At 34.7% G+C, this 22,817-nt stretch overlaps 1 protein-coding gene and 1 long non-coding RNA gene across 2 annotated transcripts; one reads left to right on the top strand and one right to left on the bottom strand.

Moving 5' to 3' along the window:
- Positions 1-2,300: 2,300 nt before the first annotated feature.
- On the bottom strand, positions 2,301-10,994 carry LOC109103326. The gene is made up of 4 exons (XR_006162719.1): positions 10,628-10,994; positions 9,704-9,756; positions 7,105-7,756; positions 2,301-2,838 (listed from the first exon to the last, which is right to left on the bottom strand). It is a non-coding gene; the product is annotated as an uncharacterized LOC109103326 (long non-coding RNA).
- A 3,388-nt stretch (positions 10,995-14,382) lies between these two features.
- On the top strand, positions 14,383-17,718 carry LOC109103315 (prostaglandin E2 receptor EP2 subtype-like). The gene is made up of 3 exons (XM_042777449.1): positions 14,383-14,598; positions 14,673-15,489; positions 16,754-17,718. Exons 2-3 carry the CDS (start codon positions 14,692-14,694, stop codon positions 17,036-17,038), a joined length of 1,083 nt encoding a protein of 360 aa, XP_042633383.1. The 5' UTR covers positions 14,383-14,598; positions 14,673-14,691; the 3' UTR covers positions 17,039-17,718.
- The last annotated feature ends 5,099 nt before the right edge of the window (positions 17,719-22,817 follow it).

Raw genomic sequence — 22,817 nt, 5'->3', positions numbered from 1 at the left:
ATTATTCTACACCTTCTCATGGACGAGAGAATAATGTGAAACTAGGCTCTATTCAAACTGAGCAGAACAACATACAAAGACAAGGCCGAGGAGTTGCGGAAGAGACTCTCTCTGCTTCTATAACCCTTGAAATTTTGTCCCTACTGAGGGTCAGATTAAAATTAAACATTATTTCTCAACATTATTTTAGACAGTGGGAATTTTCCATTGTGGCTGAGGGCCAAATTGCTCTTATCCTGTGCACTAAGCCTGACAGGCATCACACAAATGCAATGCACTGATATAAAACATGCATTTATGAAAATAAAATCATTTATTTTGTATTATATAACTTTTTAAAGTGAAAAAATATATAACTTATTAAAAACAACCCCCACAAATCTTCATTTGGTTTGAAATCTTTATCTCATGTATTTCTAATTTACACACACAGGACCATTTCGAAGCATTCATATTTTAGTAATAAACGCCCAAAGTAATAATATGTTTGTCAGTGGCGCCACCTATTGGTGAAAATACTGAACTTCAACTTCAGGTAGTATTTCAGGTTATTTGGGGTGACGTCAAAGTTATTATTGTTAACTAAACTTTAAGCATCTAATGTGTGTGTGTGTGTGTGTGTGTGTGCGCGTATATATATATATTATTTTTTTGATTGAAATAAATCTGAAATAAAATAACAAATATTAGACGAACACCAGAATACAACAGAACAACATAAATGTGTAAATTTAAATTGTTTTAAAATAATTTTAAATTAATTACATAAACTAATAAAAATGACAAGACCACATGACAAAATTACAAAAAAATTTACAAAATTTTAAATGAAAATATAATAAAAAAAATGAAAATATGAAAATAAATTTTAATTTTTTTTAATTGTTAATATAAAAATAAAATGGGTTTTATTTTATTAAATAGCAAATAATTTATTGATTTCTCTGAGATTTGTTTTCTTTTGTTTTCATTTATTTATTTATTATCTGACATTTTGGTTACAGAACCAAAAATCCATGAAGTCAAAAATCCATATGTGCAGAGTCCACGGGTCTCTATAAATGAACAGAAACTGACAGGAAATGAAACAATCAGGAATTAATTACTGCATTCACAAAAGTAAACAAATGGAATAATAAAAAAAAAAAAAAAATATAAATAATATATATATATATATATATATATATATATATATATATATATATATATATATATACTACTATATACTTACCTATAGACATTGTGATGGGATAAGTGTAGTCCCATATAAGTGTGACTGCTGAATAGGGAGAGAAGCTGTGTTTTTCCCAGTGCTTTGATCTATCACCACTATCCCATCTCTCATCATGACCCCGCAGCCAGATCACATTCAGTCAAATCAATGCAGTGTATCAGAGACTCACCTCTCCCAGTCAGTGTAGTAAAAGTGGCTGTCATAGATTGCCAGGCTGAAAGGATAGTTCAAAGCATCTTGGAACACGTCTCTCAGTCACTGTTTCTTTGTGCTGGTGATTCAGTTGACTTTTATCTTAAAATTGTACTTAAAGTATAATATTGTATTTGATGAAAAAAAAATATTGTACACAATCTTTATTTAAGTAATTCAACTCAAATTGTGAAAGTTGTGTTTTAAATAAATTCATTACACACAGACTGAAGTAGTTTAAGTCTTTGGTTCTTTTAATTGTGATGATTTTGGCTCACATTTAACAAAATCCCACCAATTCTCAACAAATTAGAATTTGGTTACATGCCAATCAGCTAATCAACTCAAAACACCTGCAAAGGTTTCCTGAGCCTTCAAAATGGTCTCCCTGTTTGGTTCACTAGGCTACACAATCAAGGGGAAGACTGCTGATCTGACAGTTGTCCAGAATACAATCATTGACACCCTTCACAAGGAGGGTAAGCCACAAACATTCATTGCCAAAGAAGCTGGCTGTTCACAGAGTGCTGTATCCAAGCATGTTAACAAAACAATGAAAGTTGAGTGGAAGGAAAAACTGTGGAAGAAAAAGAATCACAACCAACAGAGAGAATCGCAGCCTTACGAGGATTGTCAAGCAAAATCGATTCAAGAATTTGAGTGAGTTTCACAAGGAATGGACTGAGGCCGGGGTCAAGGCATCAAGAGCCACTACAGTTGTCGTATTCCTCTTGTTAAGGTGGGTTTTTGTTAAATGTGAGCCAAAATCATCACAATTAAAAGAACCAAAGACTTAAACCACTTCAGTCTGTGTGCATTTAATTTATTTAATACACAAGTTTCACAATTTGAGTTGAATTACTGAAATAAATGAACTTTTCCACAACATTCTAATTTACTGAGATGCACCTATATATGATAATGTGAGATGCTATATTTTGTGTAAACTCCTACCTGCCTCTGCCCAGCACAGGTGATTTGTGTCAAAGTTTAATGTCAAGGCATTAGGCAACATGAGACCCTCTTACACCAGTACTTTCCTCTTATGTCCCTTCAGTGATGAGCTCTCTATTTTGGGAGCATCACGGTTCCAGTCGGTCCAATATAAGGTTCTGAAGAAACTTACAACCTTAATACATTTATTTGTGTTTCATGATAGCTTGAATGAATGTGTATGCATAATGGTAAATATAATATAGAACAGACAGCAAATGAAGGACTTTGATGAAATCTCACTGACCCACTCTTAGCATCCATGACGATGGCTCTGGGATTCACCAAATCAGAATCAATCAGCACTTTTCTGTTCCTGCCATCCAGATCAGATGTCTCGATCCTGTCTTTCCCACTGTCTACCCAGAACAACTTCCTGTGCACAGTGTCCACCGCAATTCCCTCCGGCTGGACCAAGCCTGGAATTTCACATTGCATAATTAGCAAATCTGAAGTGAATATGCAACCATCATATTTCCCTATTATTAAAATGGGACAGATTAGATAGATACCCTTACAAAAAGTAGAATACTTCAAGTTTATTTTATTAAGTATACTTAAGTAAAGTTCAAGTATATTTTTAAGTATACTTTTTATGTAGCAAGTATACAAATATCAGTGTTCTAGTAGTTATACTTGTAAGTGTACTGTTTCAATACTCCTTGGGACTAAATTGGCCCACTTTCTAGAATATAAAAAGTATACTTTGAAGTATACTTTAAGTATAACAGTAGCAAAACTTTGAGTACACAACTAGTTTACCTCTATGTTTGTAGTTTGTACTGCAATTATACTAAAAGTGAACTTATAGGTATACTGACAGTTTATAAATTAAATACTTTGTACACTCTGCAATTATACTAAAAGTGAACTTATAGGTATACTGACAGTTTATTAATTAAATTCTTTGTTGAATTTTTATTTATGTTTTAAGTATACTACTATATCCCTATTTAGGTTTTAATTTGTATATTTTGTTATATGAATATCTGAACATACAAAACATCCAAAGAAAGAACAGGGTATCTGCTTGTAATCCAAAACATTTTATTCTAGCTTCATGCATTCTTTTTTTAAACACTTTAATGAGGGTAAGTTTCATAAAAAAAAAAATAAAAAAAAAATAAAGAAATAACATATTAAACAAAAAGCTGAAAAAAAGACTATGAATTGGATTTGAAATGATAATCAAAATGTAGATGGAGTCAATCAACACCCCAAAGCTTGACTGTTATTATTAACTCTTCATCGGTTGACATTTTATTCGATAGCATTACAGTTTTGATGCTATTTTATGTCAGATGATCTTGTTACATGTGGTAGTATCTGTTGTTTCTTTTTCTTCTTCACTTGTGTTTTTTTTGGAAATTCTGTACAGAAGATGTGTACTACTGTAGCACCCTCTACCGTATAACAATGAAAACATGGATTCTAGGAGCACAAGTATAGCTCAAATATATTTAGACTTTTTGTAAGTATAAGTCAAGTATTCTTAAATGTCATTTTAAGTATATTTCTGAGAAGTACATAAAGCCAATTTCTGAGAAGTACGTAAAAAGTAAACTAAAAGCATAGTTTCCTATTTTTAGTTTAAAAGAAGTATACTACTGTAATATCTCACTTGATTAAACTTCTTTTTCGTAAGAGTAGATAGATAGATAGATAGATAGATAGATAGATAGATAGATAGATAGATAGATAGATGCTGTTGCCGTTACATTGCACAGGCAGGAAATTCCTGTGAGCATCACACAGGGGCATGTCGTCCTGAGAGGACGGCTGACCATTATAGTGAGTCATGGGTGAAAGCCTCCAGTGCTCACACACAGTCTCCACACAGGGAAGCAGCGCCGCTGAGTAAGACACACAACAGACACTGTCACAATGTTTCTTCCAGAAAACTCTGCCATTTTTTCAGATATTTCGACCGCATCCATATATCTTGCCTCAGTGAATGACTATGTGAGCGTTAATTACAGTAAGGCTGTCTCATGAGGGATAATCATGTCATGTGTAGTTGGAACTGAACACCACTCCCACAACACACATGCAGCACAATAAGTGAGTCCCTGTGTTTTAAATGGTTTGATTCGGCAGCATATTGCTGATCTTTAGATTTTTACAACAACTTAAATGGCAATGGACTGAGCAGATTTCAGCAGATTAAAACTAATAAAACCTAAAAGAATAGAAAAAAAAATTGTAGATTGATAAATGACCCTCATGTAGAGTTTATGTATGTGTTAAATAATAACAATAATGACAACAACATTAATCATAATAATAAAAGAAAAATAATGTACTATCATCAAATAATTATATACATATTAAAAAGCTTAGTGGTGAGACATTTTTGAGGGTCAATTTTACTGAGTAAAAACAAGATTATTAAATAATATTGTTCAAATGTTTGGGGTTATTAAGGTTTTTTTTTTTTTTTTTTTTTTTTTTTTTTTTTTGAAATTGATGCTTTATTATTATAAAATAAATGTTCTTCTGCACCAAATGAGCAAATTGATGATTTCTGAAGGATCATGTGGCACCAGTGTTATTTTAGTCATTTTAAATTGTGTTCATTTTAGGTAAAAATTTTAGTAATTTTGTTGTGTTTTTGCCATTTTATTAGTTTTTGTTGTCTATATATTTTTATTCATATTTATTTCAGTTTTATTCTTATTCTCTGCATCAAGTTAGACTAGATGAAAATGAGAAATGTTGCCTTGAAAACTAGCTGAAAAAAAGTTATATATACAGGTGCTGGTCATATAATTAGAATATCATCAAAACGTTGATTTATTTCATTAATTCCATTCAAAAAGTGAAACTTGTATATTATATTCATTCATTACACACAGACTGATATATTTCAAATGTTTATTTCTTTTAATTTTGATGATTATAACTGACAACTAAGGAAAATCCCAAATTCAGTATCTCAGAAAATTAGAATATTACTTAAGACCAATACAAAGAAAGGATTTTTAGAAATCTTGGCCAACTAAAAAAGTATAAAAATGAAAAGTATGAGCATGTACAGCACTCAATACTTAGTTGGGGCTCCTTTTGCTTGAATTACTGCAGCAATGCGGTGTGGCATGGACCCGATCAGTCTGTGGCCCTGCTCAGGTGTTATGAGAGCCCAGGTTGCTCTGATAGTGGCCTTCAGCTCTTCTGCATTCTTGGGTCTGGCATATTGCATCTTCCTCTTCCCAATACCCCATTGATTTTCTATGGGGTTAAGGTCAGGCGAGTTTGCTGGCCAATTAAGAACAGGGATACCATGGTCCTTAAACCAGATACTGGAAGCTTTGGCACTGTGTGCAGGTGCCAAGTCCTGTTGGAAAATGAAATCTGCATCTCCATAAAGTTGGTCAGCAGCAGGAAGAATGAAGTGCTTTAAAACTTCCAGGTATACGGCTGTGTTGACCTTGGACCTCAGAAAACACAGTGGACCAACACCAGCAGATGACATGGCACCCCAAACCATCACTGACTGTGAAAACTTTACACTGGACCTCAAGAAATGTGGATTATGTGCCTCTCCTCTCTCCCTCCAGACTCTGAGACCCTGATATCCAAAGGAAATGCTAAATTTACTTTCATTACAGCACATAACTTTGGACCACTCAGCAGCAGTCCAGTCCTTTTTGAAACGAGACGCTTTTGATGCTGTCTGTTGTTCAAGAGTGGCTTGACACAAGGAATGCGACAGCTGAAACCCATGTCTTGCATACGTCTGTGCCTAGTGGTTCTTGAAGCACTGACTCCAGCTGCAGTCCACTCTTTGTGAATCTCCCCCACATTTTTGAATGGGTTTTGTTTTTACAATCCTCTCCAGGGTGCAGTTATCCCTATTGCTTGTACTCTTTTTTTTTTTTTTCTACCACATCTTTTTTCCTTCTCTTCGCCTCTCTATTAATGTGCTTGGACAAAGAGCTCTGTGAACAGCCAGCCTCTTTTGCAATGACCTTTTTGTGTCTTGCCCTCCTTGTGCGAGGTGTCAGTGGTCGTCTTTTGGACAACTGTCAAGTCAGCAGTCTTCCCCATGATTGTGTAGCCTACAGAACTAGACTGAGAGACCATTTAACGGCTTTGCAGGTGTTTTGAGTTAATTAACTGATTAGAGTGTGGCACCAGGTGTCTTCAATATTGAACCTTTTCACAATATTCTAATTTTCTGAGATACTGAATTTGGGATTTTCCAGTTATAAACATCAAAATTAAAAGAAATAAACATTTGAAATATATCAGTCTGTGTGTAATGAATAAATATAACATACAAGTTTCACTTTTTGAATGGAATTACTGAAATAAATCAACGTTTTGATGATATTTTAATTATATGACCAGCACCTGTATATAATTTATTATTTATTTATTTTTTATTTCAAGTAACTGAATTTTATTTATTTATTTATTTATTTTTTGTATAACCACGCTAAAAACTACAAGAAATGCTTGCTCATAAATTTAACTTTGCCATCAAAGGAATAAATAATTTTTAAAATTTAAAATAGTAGATTAAAATAATGTTTCACAATATTACTACTTTAATGTATTTTTGCTCTAATAAATGGAGCCTTTATAAGCACAATAGACTTCTTTCAAAAACAAAAGAAGTGTTATCTGACCAAATCAAAAGTTAGAGAGCAGTAAGTGCAGAATGTGAGGGCATGAATCCATACCTGCATGGCTGATCACAGTTGGCTTGCGCTGTGCCAGGTATTGTCCTGGTGCCCACTCTCTCCTGCCCTCTACTGTCCACACACCAGCAGCGTCCAGTGGTGCCCAGGCACTGCAGGGGTTTGTACTGCCCTTTCTCATCACACTGAGGAATAAAGGCCTCCAGGCCTGGGTAGATGCTTAGACTCTCCTGCAGACTTTCTCTGTGGTGTTGGCACACGGTTAAGGGTGGTTTAACGTAGAAAAAAAACAGGACCAGTGAACATTTAAATACATTACATTATCAGTATTCACTAAATGGCATGATGTGACTAAGCCAAGTCCTGGAACAATGTATGTTGTTCCAGGAACATGTTCTACTTGTTTCTTATAAAAGATTAAACAACTCATTTGTGTTTTATAATTCGCCGCTGAAAATAGTATCTGACTTGATTGCCGGACTTCTTCTGTGTTATAAATAAAGAGAACAGTCTGTTACTGAGATAACAGGGAGAAAGCGTTGTGTGTTTCTTGATAAATGTTGTGGTTTACGTGGTGGTTGGCAGAGGAAGCCGTCGCCCTTGTGTTCGGGTCAGCACTGGCAGTGGAAGGAGGCCTGGGTGTTGGAGCAGGAAGCAAACAGATGACAGAGCTGCAGAAAACACTCATCAGTATCTGTAAAAGAAGAGAATGATGGGCCTCCTATGAAATAAAACTCTTAAATGTGTAGCACATGTGTGGTTGCTAATGACTGAAGAGTGTTAGTGGTCCTCATGGTCCTCATGCATGTTTCGAAGCACTGCGGTGTAAATGCAACGAGGGCAGAAAATAATTATACTTTTTACAAAACAAACTACAAATGTTTTTATGAAAGTGTAAGTTATGAAATATCAGCTATATAATCTACAAATACAACTGAATATAAAGTGTCTGTATATAGGTAGTTATAAATGTTTTTGATTATTGTGATGTGATTTTATTATTTTCCATAATGTAATGATAAAATTAAACTTTCATATGTTTTAGATTCATTGCACACCAACTGAAATATTTCAGGTCTTTTATTGTTTTAATACTGATGATTTTGGCATACAGCTCATGAAAACCCAAAAATTCCTATCTCAAAGAATTAGCATATCATGAAAAGGTTATCTAAACGAGCTATTAACCTAATCATCTGAATCAACTAATTAACTCTAAACACCTGCAAAAGATTCCTGAGGCTTTTAAAAACTCCCAGCCTGGTTCATTACTCAAAACCGCAATCATGGGTAAGACTGCCGACCTGACTGCTGTCCAGAAGGCCATCATTGACACCCTCAAGCGAGAGGGTAAGACACAGAAAGAAATTTCTGAACGAATAGGCTGTTCCCAGAGTGCTGTATCAAGGCACCTCAGTGGGAAGTCTGTGGGAAGGAAAAAGTGTGGCAAAAAAACGCTGCACAACGAGAAGAGGTGACCGGACCCTGAGGAAGATTGTGGAGAAGGACCGATTCCAGACCTTGGGGGACCTGCGGAAGCAGTGGACTGAGTCTGGAGTAGAAACATCCAGAGCCACCGTGCACAGGCGTGTGTTTTTGAACCAGAAACGGCGGCAGAAGCGCCTGACCTGGGCTACAGAGAAGCAGCACTGGACTGTTGCTCAGTGGTCCAAAGTACCTTTTTTGGTATGAAAGCAAATTTTGCATGTCATTCGTAAATCAAGGTGCGAGAGTCTGGAGGAAGACTGGGGGAGAAGGAAATGCCAAAATGCCTGAAGTCCAGTGTCAAGTACCCACAGTCAGTGATGGTCTGGGGTGCCATGTCAGCTGCTGGTGTTGGTCCACTGTGTTTTATCAAGGGCAGGGTCAATGCAGCTAGCTATCAGGAGATTTTGGAGCACTTCATGCTTCCATCTGCTGAAAAGCTTTATGGAGATGAAGATTTCGTTTTTCAGCACGACCTGGCACCTGCTCACAGTGCCAAAACCACTGGTAAATGGTTTACTGACCATGGTATTACTGTGCTCAATTGGCCTGCGTGCTTGACTGGCCAGCAAACTCACCAGACCTGAACCCCAGAGAATCTATGGGATATTGTGAAGAGAAAGTTGAGAGACACAAGACCCGTGCTTGAGTTATCGAAGCATCCTGGGCCTCCATAACACCTCAGCAGTGCCACAGGCTGATTGCCTCCATGCCACGCCGCATTGAAGCAGTCATTTCTGCAAAAGGATTCCCAAACAAGTATTGAGTGCATATATGAACATAATTATTTGAAGGTTGACTTTTTTTGTATTAAAAACCTTTGTATTAAAAACACTTTTCTTTTATTGGTCGGATGAAATATGCTAATTTTTTGAGATAGGAATTTTGGGTTTTCATAAGCTGTATGCCAAAATCATCAGTATTAAAACAAGAAAATACCTGAAATATTTCAGTTGGTGTACAATGAATCTAAAATATATGAAAGTTTAATTTTATCATTACATTATGGAAAATAATGAACTTTTATCACAATATGCTAATTTTTTGAGAAGGACCTGTATATTTGTAGTGATTGTTTGTGCTTTTAGGAAAGGCTTGGATAATCAGGCCAATCAGAGACAATTCACCTTAATTCTCCTATTTTCATTATACTCACATGGGTTCACGAGATCATCGCCCTCAAATGGTAAACCACCAAAATGTAGAAACCTTTAGAAAACATATGACGAAACAAAGCCTTGGTTTCTCAAATCACTTAGCTTAGCCAGTTTGAAACACACTGCAAAAAACTGATTTACAACAAAGATTCATTGAGGTTTCAAAGCTAAATAAAACAGTGTTTCAAAAGTGCCCAGAATTAAATAGCAGTTTCACACATGTAAACACCCCAATATACGAATATATCAAGTTATTTTTCCTTGTTCGCTTAGGGGTAAAAAGAAGTTTGAAATACCTGAACCCGCCGTTGGGGGTTTCAAGCGCTTCTAAACAGTAAATAATTTCATGAAGCAACAGATTTAAATGAGTTTTTAACCATTGCTGTTCAATAAATGAGAAATGAATATTGAGCAAATTATCCTTCACAGCATTACATTATGTTACTTTTGTCTATTTTTGCTTCTACAATGCTTAATTTTTTAAAAATATGAAATATTACATCCCTCCATTTCTTGGTTGGCCTTGGCCTAAAAAAGTTGGGTTTCATGTTATATTGATGATCCCTTTAACACATTCTGTTGACTATAAGTAACGTTGCACCTACGTTAACGTTCGATTCTCAGGGAACACGCATGGTTAAAAAAAAAAAAAAATGTATAGCCTGAATGCACTGTAAGTCGCTTTGAATAAAAGCCAAATGCATAAATATAAATGTAACTAAGCCCTTCAGCACTCTTGTCTACATCTGGATCACAGATTCAAAACCCAAGAGAGCCATTCTGAACGTTAACTAAGGCAGTAATTTAATAATGGCATGAGAAAATTACACACAGTCTCTAAGGGAACTCTCAAAGGAGCAGTCATAGCAAGCGCTTGGCTTGATGTCAAAATATGTCATAGATAAACACTGAAATATTTGTACCATAGCAGTTGCGTCCATCCCCTTGGAAGCCCATGACACACTGACAATGATAAGGAGTGCCATCCCCTGGGAGCACAATGGTGCTTCCCATTCGAACAGGGTTTCATCTCCAAAAACCCAGGGAGCTCACCTGATAACATAAAGTTAAAGTATGTCCTCAATCAGATGCAAAATTTTATGAAACAGGACTAATAATGACCCATATAATAGCATGGTTTGGTTAACAGTATGTTCTTACCTCCTACAGGCCCCCTACAGGCCCTAACGTAATAAAATTTAAACTTGAATTTTTATTTTAAATTACTTTTTTCCTTTATGTATTATTTTCTGTATTTATTTTACATTTATTTTTATTCTTTTTAAGTTTTATTTACTTATACTTTCATTCATTTTTATATTTATTTATTTTATTTATTTCTTTATTTTTAAATGTATTTATTCATGCATCTATTTTTTTTTTTTTTATATGTATTTGTTTATTCACATGTGTATTTATTTCCAGATTTATTTATTTACTTATTAATTTATTTATTTTTACTTTTCTGTGTGCAACATGGAAATGAGGGAGGCGGTCCTCGTGGAGCGCCGGTGAATCATTGGTTGAGGGCTCACGCAGAAGTCAGATTAAACTAATAATAGAGATCGGAGTTTGAGAGTGGGAGGTGCCAGATCAACTGGAGAGATCCAATATATTTTCACAGATTCACGTTTATTATGTTGAATTATTTTATAGCGACTGAATTCAGTTACTTATCCTCATAGTTACATCAAGGCCGGTGCCATCGACATCGTGTTACACGGAAATGTAAAAAGAAATAAATGAATAAATAAATCTGGAAATAAATAAATACAAAGTTAATATTGCAAAAAATTAATCTGGAAATAAATAAATACAAAGTTAATATTGATAAAAATAGCTTTACAAATCAAAATATTACTTTATTTGAAACATTTATATTGTGGGTAAAAAGTATAGGATGAAGGGACACAAAATGTTACACAATATGTAAATTGGAGCTGGAGCCATTCCTCTTCACATGCAACAATTGTCCCATGTGGCGATAACTGCGCGACTGGGCTTAAATTCAGAACCGGTAAAACCCTTCTGCACCATTTCAGAAGCCCGGTTTAATAATGATTCTTCCACACGGTAAAACACAGATCCTTTCCCCCGTCCTGAACTAATGTGTGTCAGGAAAGGTGCGATGGCAGAGAAGCTGAGAGGAAACACAATGTTTCTGAAATACTCGCTCTCTTCAGGAGGAGACTGAAGGGACAAGAACCCATTTGTGGAAACCTGAGAAATTAAATTTTAAGCTTCAGACTTCACATGCTCAGTGAATATGGTTGCATACTCAATTTTATTTATTTATTTATATTTCTATTTGTGTAGGTACAATAAGAAAATCAGCACTAAAAAGGCATTTTTACATAGAGATTATTGCATATGCTAGAACAAGAAATATTTGATACACTATATTCACATATGACTTTTTTTAAATATGGCAAAGAAAACAATGGCTTACATAAAGAATGTTAAACTGGACGTCGTAGAACTGTAATGGCTTGTTTATCTTCAGGGCTTCAGACACTTCATCATCACCTTCCTGAAGAACTGAATCCCCTTCAGATAATCCAAAAGCGAAAAATGTGTCCTTTTGAATCGCATTCATAAAACAAACATTTGTAAAAAGCAAAGCAAATACGCAGCAGTTCTTCATTTCGAGAGGAAGCAGCTTCGATCTGGAAAACTTAAATATAATTGTCCCTGAAGAAGTTCATGAGATGTGACGATGTGGTCACTTAAAATGAAAGGATGCCTCAACCACAATCCACATAGTTACCAAAATGTCTCTGGGAGGGATTTTGGTAGACGAGAGCAAAGCATCCAATATGTTCACCAAATTTGAATAGACAATCATTTGTGCAAACAAACAAGTGCTTCAACAAATCCATATTTTAAATATTCCTCTGGGTTACACTTTATTTCAAAAGTCCACTTTTGACATTTTACTAATTATATCTTTGTGGGGTTTTTATCAGCTGTTTGGATTCTCATTCTGACGGCACCCATTAATACCCATGCTAAATTTCTCCACATCTATTCTGATGATGAAACAAACTCATCTACTGTGCATCTTGGATGGCCTGAGGGTGAGTACATTTTCATTTTTGGGTGAACCACTCCTTTAAGGATTCTTTCATCATTCATTCTTAATTAAGCATGTTGCGCCATTGTGACCTCACTCTCTGTGTTGCATTTCTTATCATTTAAACAACTGCATTTTATAGTATGGAGTCACTAATATTTTAATGTTCCCAGATGACAACATGAAATTGAAAAAGCATTTACATTAGCATTATTGTAACTCCCTGAGGGAAATGGAAGTATAAAATCTAGCAAAACCACAAAAATTCAAATTTCTTACAGCTCAACCCACAAATGAAAATTCTATCATCATTTACTCACTAAACTGCTTCAGTTTCTATTGACTTTCATTGTATGGACATAAAGTACAATAGAAGTCGACCATGAGAGTCAAGCTGTTTGGATACTAACATTACTCCATTTTTTTTTCAGAATAAATAAATAAATGTGTATACAGGTTTGAAACATGATTACTATGATTTAGAGTCCATCACTGGCATCAGTTTTTCTACCAATCTTCTGGATTTTCTGCAGGAAGAATCTACATGTCTTGACTGTGGTATGTATGGTGAAAACAACAGTTCGTTGTCAAGGTTCTTGGCTGTCTGGGTGAGATGGTTGAGTTTGTCTACTGAAATGACAAGATCTTGGCAAAGGCTTTGACTTGGCTAGGATGAACCGCTGCTCTGTTTTTAATAAATTCAAACATTTCAGACAGAAATGCTCGCCAGACATGCTAAGAAACCCATTTGTCAAACGGCAGAAATCGTGATTTAATTGAGTATATTTCGCATGAGAATGATAGAAAAAGCCATTAGATTTGATAACTTTGCTTGTAATATGAAGTAAAGGAAGAATAAAAGTGGTCCCAGTACTGATCCCTGAGGATAAAGTGGATTATTGCCATTATGATACTGTGATGATAATTGATTGCTGCTTTCTGAATGAGCACATGGTGAACACATGCTATATGAGCACACACTCTTTCATTAATTATGTCAAATGTAACGTTTGTGATATGAATGGTTCCCATTTCTAACAAAAGTTGTGTATTTTAAATATATTTTAATATTTATTCATTTTAATTTTAATATTTAATATTTTTAGCAGGAGGCCTGTTTCAGTAAATATTTGCCTTTGAAATAGAAAACTGTAAAGCTGTCTTCTACAGGTTTTGACCTTTTAATGTTTTGTAATGTGAAATAACGCACGCTTGGTCCAATCAATCCCTATATCAACCCTGGTCTCTCCTAAAACTCGTCTGTGTCATGAATATTCTCCACAGGGAGGCGTCATGATAACATGCAGATGGTAAACCAAGATTTTATATCCATTAAATAAACTCTACATAACTTTTAAATAGCGTGTAATTTGCTAATAAATAGTATAATGTATAATGTAATTTTAAGTACTATTAATCAATACAATTTATAAAAATGCATTGTTTGTTACATATATTTATACATGTTTAAAGTATAAATAATTTAGCGATTTATTTATATCTAAGTAGTATTGTAAAGTAAATAAGTAAATAAAAATAACAATAATAAACCAAATCACGTTTTAAATAACCGGATCGCATTTTAAGTCTAGATGTGGTGAGTCATTGGCTGTTGACATCAGAGCACGCTCTGCTGAAACTCCACCTCACTCTCACGCTCGTTTGAAAGTTTAAGAGCTGTGCGTAAAAGTTCGGCTTCACTAGAAGTATGGACCCAAATCTTCTCTGCTATGATTTTTAGTTTCCCTTAAATTCAGAATCACTCCAATTTGGATAATACAGAAGAAAGAAAGAAAGAAAGAAAGAAAGAAAGAAAGAAAGTTAGGATTAAATAGAGAAAGAAAAAGAAAGAAAGAAAGAAAGAAAGAAAGAAAGAAAGAAAGAAAGAAAGAAAGAAAGAAAGAAAAAGATTTTATGGCTTCAGACCCTGAAAATGACACTTACCAATGGCAGTCCACCGTCTCTAGAGGATCTCCTACAACATCTGCGATTATGTTTTCCGCCGGTGTCCTTGGGAACGTGGTCGCCCTAATTCTCTTGGAAATACGGCGGAGGAAACATCCCGCATCTTTGTTCCAAGTCCTCGTCACATCTTTGGTCTTTACAGACTTGCTGGGAACTTTCTCCGTCAGTCCACTGGTTTTAACTGCGTACTTGAGGAATGAATCTTTGATCGGAATGAGTGAAAGCGGACTAGTTTGCCAATACTTTGGATACGCCATGATTTTTTTCAGTATGGTCACTCTAGCCATTCTTCTCTCCATGGCAGTGGAGCGCTGGCTTTCCATAGGACATCCTTACTGTTACGAGAAACGCATGAGTAAACGCTGCGGGTACATCACCATCGCTCTCATCTACCTGTTTTGCGCTCTTTTCAGTGCCACACCTTTCTTCGGGTTTGGGGAATATGTTCAGCACTTTCCCGGTACGTGGTGCTTCATTGACATGCACCCGTCTAAGAGAGAGCAAAAAGTGTTCAATATCATCTACGCGTCTTGTTTGCTCATCATGATTGTGTGTACGGTTTTGTGCAATGCGTCCGTCATCTATCATCTTTCTCTCATGTACCGAAGACGCAAGGCGCACCGGAGCTCTGTGCGACGGCAGCGAGGACACAAGAGGAGGCATCGATCCATCGCGAAGGAGGTTGAACATCTTGTGCTGCTCGGTTTCATGACAATAGCATTCGTCATCTGTTCTCTTCCTCTTGTGGTAAGGCAGCTTCAGACTTGTCAAACACTCTTTCAAACTTTACTTATACATGAGTTGACTACTGTCCTGTTCCTGTATGTTCAAAGACACCATAGTGTCCATATTAGAGGTAGTGTATTTATTTCTTAAAAGTTATAAGTCTGCGTTTTGAAGTTGAAGTTTATTTGTTTACAGGGGCAAATAAATAAGCATTACTGTAAATGAGTCAGAATTAACCGGAATGCTGTTTTTCATCTGAAGACTCTAGACAGAATGCTAAAACGTCACCCTAAAACACACACACACACACACACACACACACACACACACACACACACACACACACACACACACACACACACACACACACACACACACACACACACACACAAAACAAAGCATCATATATTAATGCAAAAACAAAAGGGTTTTATGTTAACTGGACGTACAGTATTTTATTTAACTAGTAGGTTATTCAATAAAGACTAGCGTCTGTTATAGTCCCTTATCTTTATCTAGAAATTATTCACTAGTCATTATATACTAAAACTTTTTTTTTCTTTGCACATAACTAGTCCACTAGTAACTGACTGGTAAGTTTTAGATTGTTTTTTTTTTCTTTTTCTTTTAATCCATAGGCCTTGGTATCCATTCCCATTCCCGTATTACTATTGAGTAGACATGTACTGTATCAGTGTGTATTAATTGTTACTAGTAACATTTTAACTACAATAACTTAACAGAGTTAGTGATAAGTAGCAAACTAATAAGTAGTAATACTAGTACTAGTTACATTGATTACATACTGAACAAGTCACTACTGGAATAGAAACTAGTATCTAATGAATGGGTACTTGAACAGGAATATTTGGCGGAATTGAAAAAGATACTTGTAACCGTTGGATTACTTAGTAGACTTAAAAGTAGGTACTATTAATGTAAAATTGATACTAGTTAGTGGAGAGAAATAAATATTTAAATGGCTTGCCATATACAGTGGCCCTAAAATTATTTTTACACCAAAGGCACACTTACAAATGTTTTAAAAAAAGTCATTGCATTGGACTAAATATTGAACTAAGCACCAATTCTAATAAAGACAGACATGTCAGAAAAAGTATTTTGTTAGGTTTTCATTTAGGATTTGAAACACTATTCAAAACGTATTTCTAGCAGCTTCACAAATTGTTTACACTATAATGTGAACATTGAAATGGGAAATAGGACCATGTTTTTATGTTTTTACATAATTTTTGATTTTGTTGCTGTGCTCTTGTCTCCACAGATTCAAGTGTACATCAGCATTTGCTATGGCCCTTATAAACATAATCTCATAGCCCTTCTTTTAGTATCGGCCAACCCCATCATAGACCCCTGGGTCTTCATCATCCTCAGCCCCCCAGTGCCTCGTCTGCTCTGGGACAAGATGTGCAAGACTGCAAAGTTCAAACCCACCCAGGAGAAGGTCCGTAGCATTCATCCAGTCCTGTATCAGTCAAACCTACCTGGCGATTCGGGAGGCAGTGTGATGAAAGTTTACACAGGAATTCCTGGAACTCCCGGCTCCTGATCTCTTAAACCTCTCTGCGTTGTGGGAAAGATTAAGGAGAGATTGCTCACTCAAATAATCAAAATAACATATACTGAAGATCCGGGTCACTGGATACCTAAACAGATGGATCTGAGACCTGAGGATGAAAGAGCTGTGTGGTGTTGCACCTATAATTTCACGGAGAACGTAAAAGAGTATATATATATATATATTTTTTTTTTTAGAAAAGCAAACTTATTTATTGTCTTTATTTATGGACACTAAAACATTTTTAGTGTTTTAGACTGGAAGGAAAATAAGTGTTTCTTTATTAGCAGGAAACCCATTGTTTGATATAAATAAACATTTACAGGGTGAAATGTAGAGCTGTACTTCCTGTTTCAACTGCATGCCTTTCTTAGTGTGACTTCACGCTTCATTGGTTTTGTTTTCTACGTACCGTTGCAAATATATGCAGGACTGGATCATGTCATAGCAAGTCAATTCGTTGTGAAAGAGCCAGACAGCTCGACTAACTGTGCAACAGTCCCATGACTGAAGAGTTATTTGGAGGGAAGGTGAAACAGGCTAAACTGAGGAAATGAAAGTTTGTCCATTGTTTTTGATCAATCTGTTCAATATGTTTGAATCTCCTGACATTGCCTGATATTTACACAGTGGTTACAAGATGGTTTTAAAATAAAGTTACGGTTAGGAAATCTCAGTGTTGATAAATCACCATATTTTGCATAATTACACATGCAATAAACACCGAAAACATTTTGAAAAATGTACATTTATGCATTTAGCACATGCTTTTATCCAGAGCGACTTGCAAATAGGGAGCAACAGTAATTTGTCAAAGAGCGCTTGTGGTTTTAAGGTAGTTATTGGTAATATGATATCATTATTTTAATAAAGCTGCATCTGTATTGTTAGTCGTCCGCCCCCCCCCCCCAAAAAAAAAAAAAAAAAAAGAAAATTCTGTCATGATTTACTCACCATCATGTTGTTGCAAAACTTCTTTGGAACTATAATGGATAAAATAAGGTTTTGAGAAAAACAGTGGTCATGCAGTGGAAGTCAGTGGGATCCGATGTTGTTTGGTTCCTCTTCAAATATTTTCGTTTGTGGTCTGCAGTAGAAAATGAAAATGATGACAGATTACTCAATATTAGATGGAGAATCCCTTAGTGATATTTTCTGATTTCGGATGTTTAAATCCACAAAAGTTATGGGCATATTTAGTTCAACTCTTAAAAATGAAAGTTCCAATAACAAAACAACCTGGAATGTTTCCATGAATGTTAAAAGTTCTTCATGGAACCATCAATGCTAATAAAGAACCTTTATTTTTAAGAGTGGAAATCTCAAGAATAATTGAATAAACTTTACAACTGTGACTCAGAGTCAGACTGAATAGTTTTCATATTAGGTCATTATGCATTGTCAGACATGACCATTCGCAATATAACTTGACAAAAAAATGTCAATTTAAGACATTATAGTAGTGACTGGTTCTTTCCATCAGTTCACTTCCTCCATGTTGTTTTGGTTTTACAGCTTCACATGCTTGTTATTCAGCTCAAGAACTATGACAAAAATATTCTTTGGGAAGGCACTTTCTAGTTTATGATAATTAAGTCCCATTACAGTGACAGAATCAAACTTGAACATCTGAAATTTTACAGCCACTTTTATACATTGTAGACTGAATAATGACCTGGGAAAAGCAGAGGCGCTTAAGGGGTTGTGCTATTTTCCCATGATAAACATCAGCTTGTGTGTAAAACGTGTTTTTTAGCAGGTATTTCCTGATCTGCATCTGTTCTTCTCCTTAACGGTCTACATGTTTGTTTTTAATTGCGCTGCAAATAGAGACCCTCAGACTAATGAAAAAGTAATGGGTGTCCTGTTGTTCACCTTTACAGGCAAAACTCTAACAGGGTTCATGTGTTCATTTAATATGCTCCTTTAATTGGACATTTGGTGAAGGGAAGAGAGAGATCCTAATAAGGCAAGAGTGCAGAGAAACATTTATCTGTCAATTTGGTCATATATTACAGTCCATTGTGTGGTCGATGCAATGTAGTCTGCACAGGCCTGAGAGATGTTATTTCTTTGATAAAGTTGAAGTATTCCAAAAATCAGTGCTTGCGTATCTAACTTTTGCCACAGTTTGTCACAGATGGATTATGGGCACCCGATCTGAAGAGACTGTCTGTTGCGTGCAGTTTCTTTTGTTGAATTAGTGCTGGTAATGGCTGTATTTATACCTCCTTCGCTGCAGGCTTAAGGTTCCAATTTGGGAATGGAACTTTTTCAAATGGTGCACACAAGTTAATGTGGTACATTCTGAGCTAAATGTAAACATCTTTAACAAATAAGGGTTGTTGTTTTTTTCATGCTATTCTCTTGTGCAACCATCATCAAGTTATAAAGAAAAAAAAATATTGGTGCTGTGGCACATCTGACACATGAGCTATGATGCTGATTTTGGAATGCAGGTTCGAATCTGGCTTGAGCCATTTCCTGATATGGAAACCCAAATGGTAAAAAAAAAAAAATATATATATTTATTTATATATTCATGGAGTGGAAATACTCAAGAATAAATATGGCTTCTGTCATACAGTCCCAAATGGAATCTGCGCTCCCAGAACTCCACAGAAAGCTTCAAAGATTTCCTCTGAACTTAAACATACCCTAAGCGTGTTTGTTTATGAAATATTTTTGCTTTTATTACGCTATCAAGTATACAGTACCAAACATTAGCTTAATCAGCTATTGGCATTTTGCCATTTTTTGCATTAATCCCATAGATTTCCACCAAAAGTATTACAGAGAAATAAAAATAAAAATAAAAAGTCAAAATTACTGATTGGTTTTGAAATTAAATTCTAAACAATTTTAAATTGTTCAATTTAAATATAATTCTTAGATCAAATCATGATTGAGCTTTAGTTATGCATAAAGATAATGGATTTAATGTCCATTAATATCTATGGCAATCAGTTTATATGGTAGAAATATGAAAGCATTAAAATGCAATGTTTATGTAGTTAGTAGTGATTTCAGTTTTCAGTACCTAAAAAGGTAAAGTCATTTTACCAAATGTTCTGAAATTTATTTAATCATTAACTTAATTATAAAGCATCTAATAGAAAATAAAGTCTAAAATTAGTGTGAATATCTAGACTGAGATAAATGTATTTTCATATTTCAGTTTTCTGGGAAAACATCAGAGTTCATAAGATTGTGAAAATGTGTATCTTGGATATAATCCTGAAATATATTTGTTCATGTTGAAATCTCTGCAGTGAGTCCACTAAACCTCAAAATCATGAACACCGTCCCCAGAGGCCACTGGTTTATGATTTTAATGCTATTTATTTTGGCATCCCAGTAGTCTTAATGCCAGAAAACAACAACAACTGACAACAACAAAACTCTTTTTTTTTTTTTAAATCAATCAGTTTATTTATTTATTTAATTCTCTCTCTCTCTCTCTCTCTCTCTCTCTCTCTCTCTCTCTCTTTTAGTATTATTTCTTTCACAAGGTATGATTTAATGATAATAATTTTATTTTATTCTGTGTATGGAAAATTAAAGTACCTAAATTGCCACCAAAATTAATTAAAATCAGACAACATAAAAAACTGAATTTAGATTTATTTATTCATGATCTGATTTCGGTTAATTGGAATAGATATTATTTAATTCCTAATGTACAAGACGCTTGGGATTTTTTTTATACTGAGTTTATAAATGTTGTAGACAAGCATGCACCTTGGATAATTGTTAGGGTTAAGGGCAATCATCTTCCTTGGATTGACTCGGAACTTATTAGTCTCTTTAGGCAAAGGGACAAAGCATGGACAACATTTCGTCAGACAAGAAGAAATGCTGATTGGGAAGTCTATAGGCATTTGAGAAATTTGAGCAAAACAAAAACCCGAAATGCTAAGTCTAATTATTATAAAGAATGTCTTTCTTTTCATTATAAAAATCCTAAGCAATTTTGGAATAAAATTAAAAATATTACTAATACATCAAATAAACATTCTGTTAATCAAATTAAAGTTAATAATATAATAATTCATGACTCCTTATCTATTGCGCAAGAATTTAATCAGCATTTTTCTTCAGTTTGGTCTACCTTAGTTTCTGCCTCTTACTTGAATACTGATATTTGTAATGAGACTACATCATGTAATAGTTCTTTTTCATTTGGGAAGATTGCTCCAATTGATGTTCAGAGTGCCATTGATGAATTAAAATGACTAGTGGTGAAGGATTAGATGGAATTGAAAATAGGTATCTTAAATTAACTTCACATATTCTTATGTATCCACTAGCTGATTTATTTAATCTTTCTTTGTCTACATGTGAGTTGCCGGTGATCTGGAAATGTGCACGCATTACTCCGCTTTATAAGGGAGGTGATGTACTTGATATTAATAACTATAGACCAATATCTATTATATGTTCTATATCTAAAGTTTTTGAAAAATTAATTTTATAAACAACTTTCAAATTATTTATCTATTAATAATATTCTATCATCATCTCAATCTGGTTTTAGGTCTAATCATTCCACAACTACTGCATTACTTAAGTTTACAAATGATGTGTTTTCAGCCTCAGATAATGGTAAGCTTACAGGGTGCTATTTTTCTTGATTTGACTAAAGCTTTTGATTTGGTTGACCGTTATCTGCTTTTAGATAAACTTCATGCTATTGGTTGTTCAAAAAATACTATTTTGTGGTTTAATTCATATCTGCACAACAGGAAACAATGCGTTGTTTTAAATGGGAATAAATCTGATTTCCTGATTCAGCAAAGAGGTGTGCCTCAAGGTTCAGTTCTGGGACCACTTCTTTTTTCTATTTATGTAAATAATCTACCATTACTTCTTAAGAATTGTCAGGTTCAGCTTTATGCGGACGATACTGTCATATATACATGTAATTCTGATCCTTTACAAATTCAGTTATCTCTTCAATCGGACTTTAATAGTTTACAAGACTGGCTTTTGGCTAATAAATTAGTTCTTAATAAAACCAAGTCATATACTATGATTTTTGGTTCTAGATATAAACTTAATTCTAAAACCTGTTCTTGTGTTATTTCATGTAAAGACGGTACTCCTCTGCATAGAGTTGACACTATTAAATATCTTGGTGTATGGCTTGATTCTAAACTCTCCTTTAAACCACATATTAATCATGTTTTACGAAAAGTCAATGTTGGAATGAGTATTTTGCATCGATCTCGAAATTGCTTCTCTTATAGTGTTCGTAAGAAACTAGTTGTTCAATTAATATTTCCGTTTTTTGATTACTGTGATGTGGTTTATCAGACGGCATTAAAATCTGATCTTGTCCCACTTAATTCGGCATATAATAGAATTTGCAGATTCGTTTTAGGATGTTCTTTTTTCACTCACCATTGTACAATGTATGATGCACTTCAGTGGCCATCTTTGAATGTGAGAAGGCAGATTCACTGGCTCCAATTTATATTTAAATGTATTTACTTTGATTATCCTAGTTATCTACAACAATACTTTGTACTCTTTTCTTCAAATCATCAAGTTAGGCACTCTGTCCAGATTTACTTTCTCGTTCCTCGTGTTAAAAAAACAATTGGTAAGAGAGCATTTATGTTTAAATCTGTACTAGACTGGAATAATTTGCCTGTAGATATTAGATCCATTACTTCTTTTCGGTTGTTTAAACAATCTCTATTATCTTATTTTAAAGTAGATTGCACATGCTATCATTGAAACTGTCGTTGTTGTTATGTGTACCGTT

The sequence above is a fragment of the Cyprinus carpio genome, chromosome A20, assembly GCF_018340385.1.
Source record: "Cyprinus carpio isolate SPL01 chromosome A20, ASM1834038v1, whole genome shotgun sequence".
NCBI lineage: Eukaryota > Metazoa > Chordata > Actinopteri > Cypriniformes > Cyprinidae > Cyprinus > Cyprinus carpio.
Note: the sequence above shows the minus strand (reverse complement) of the source record. Positions and strands in the feature narration are given on the sequence as shown.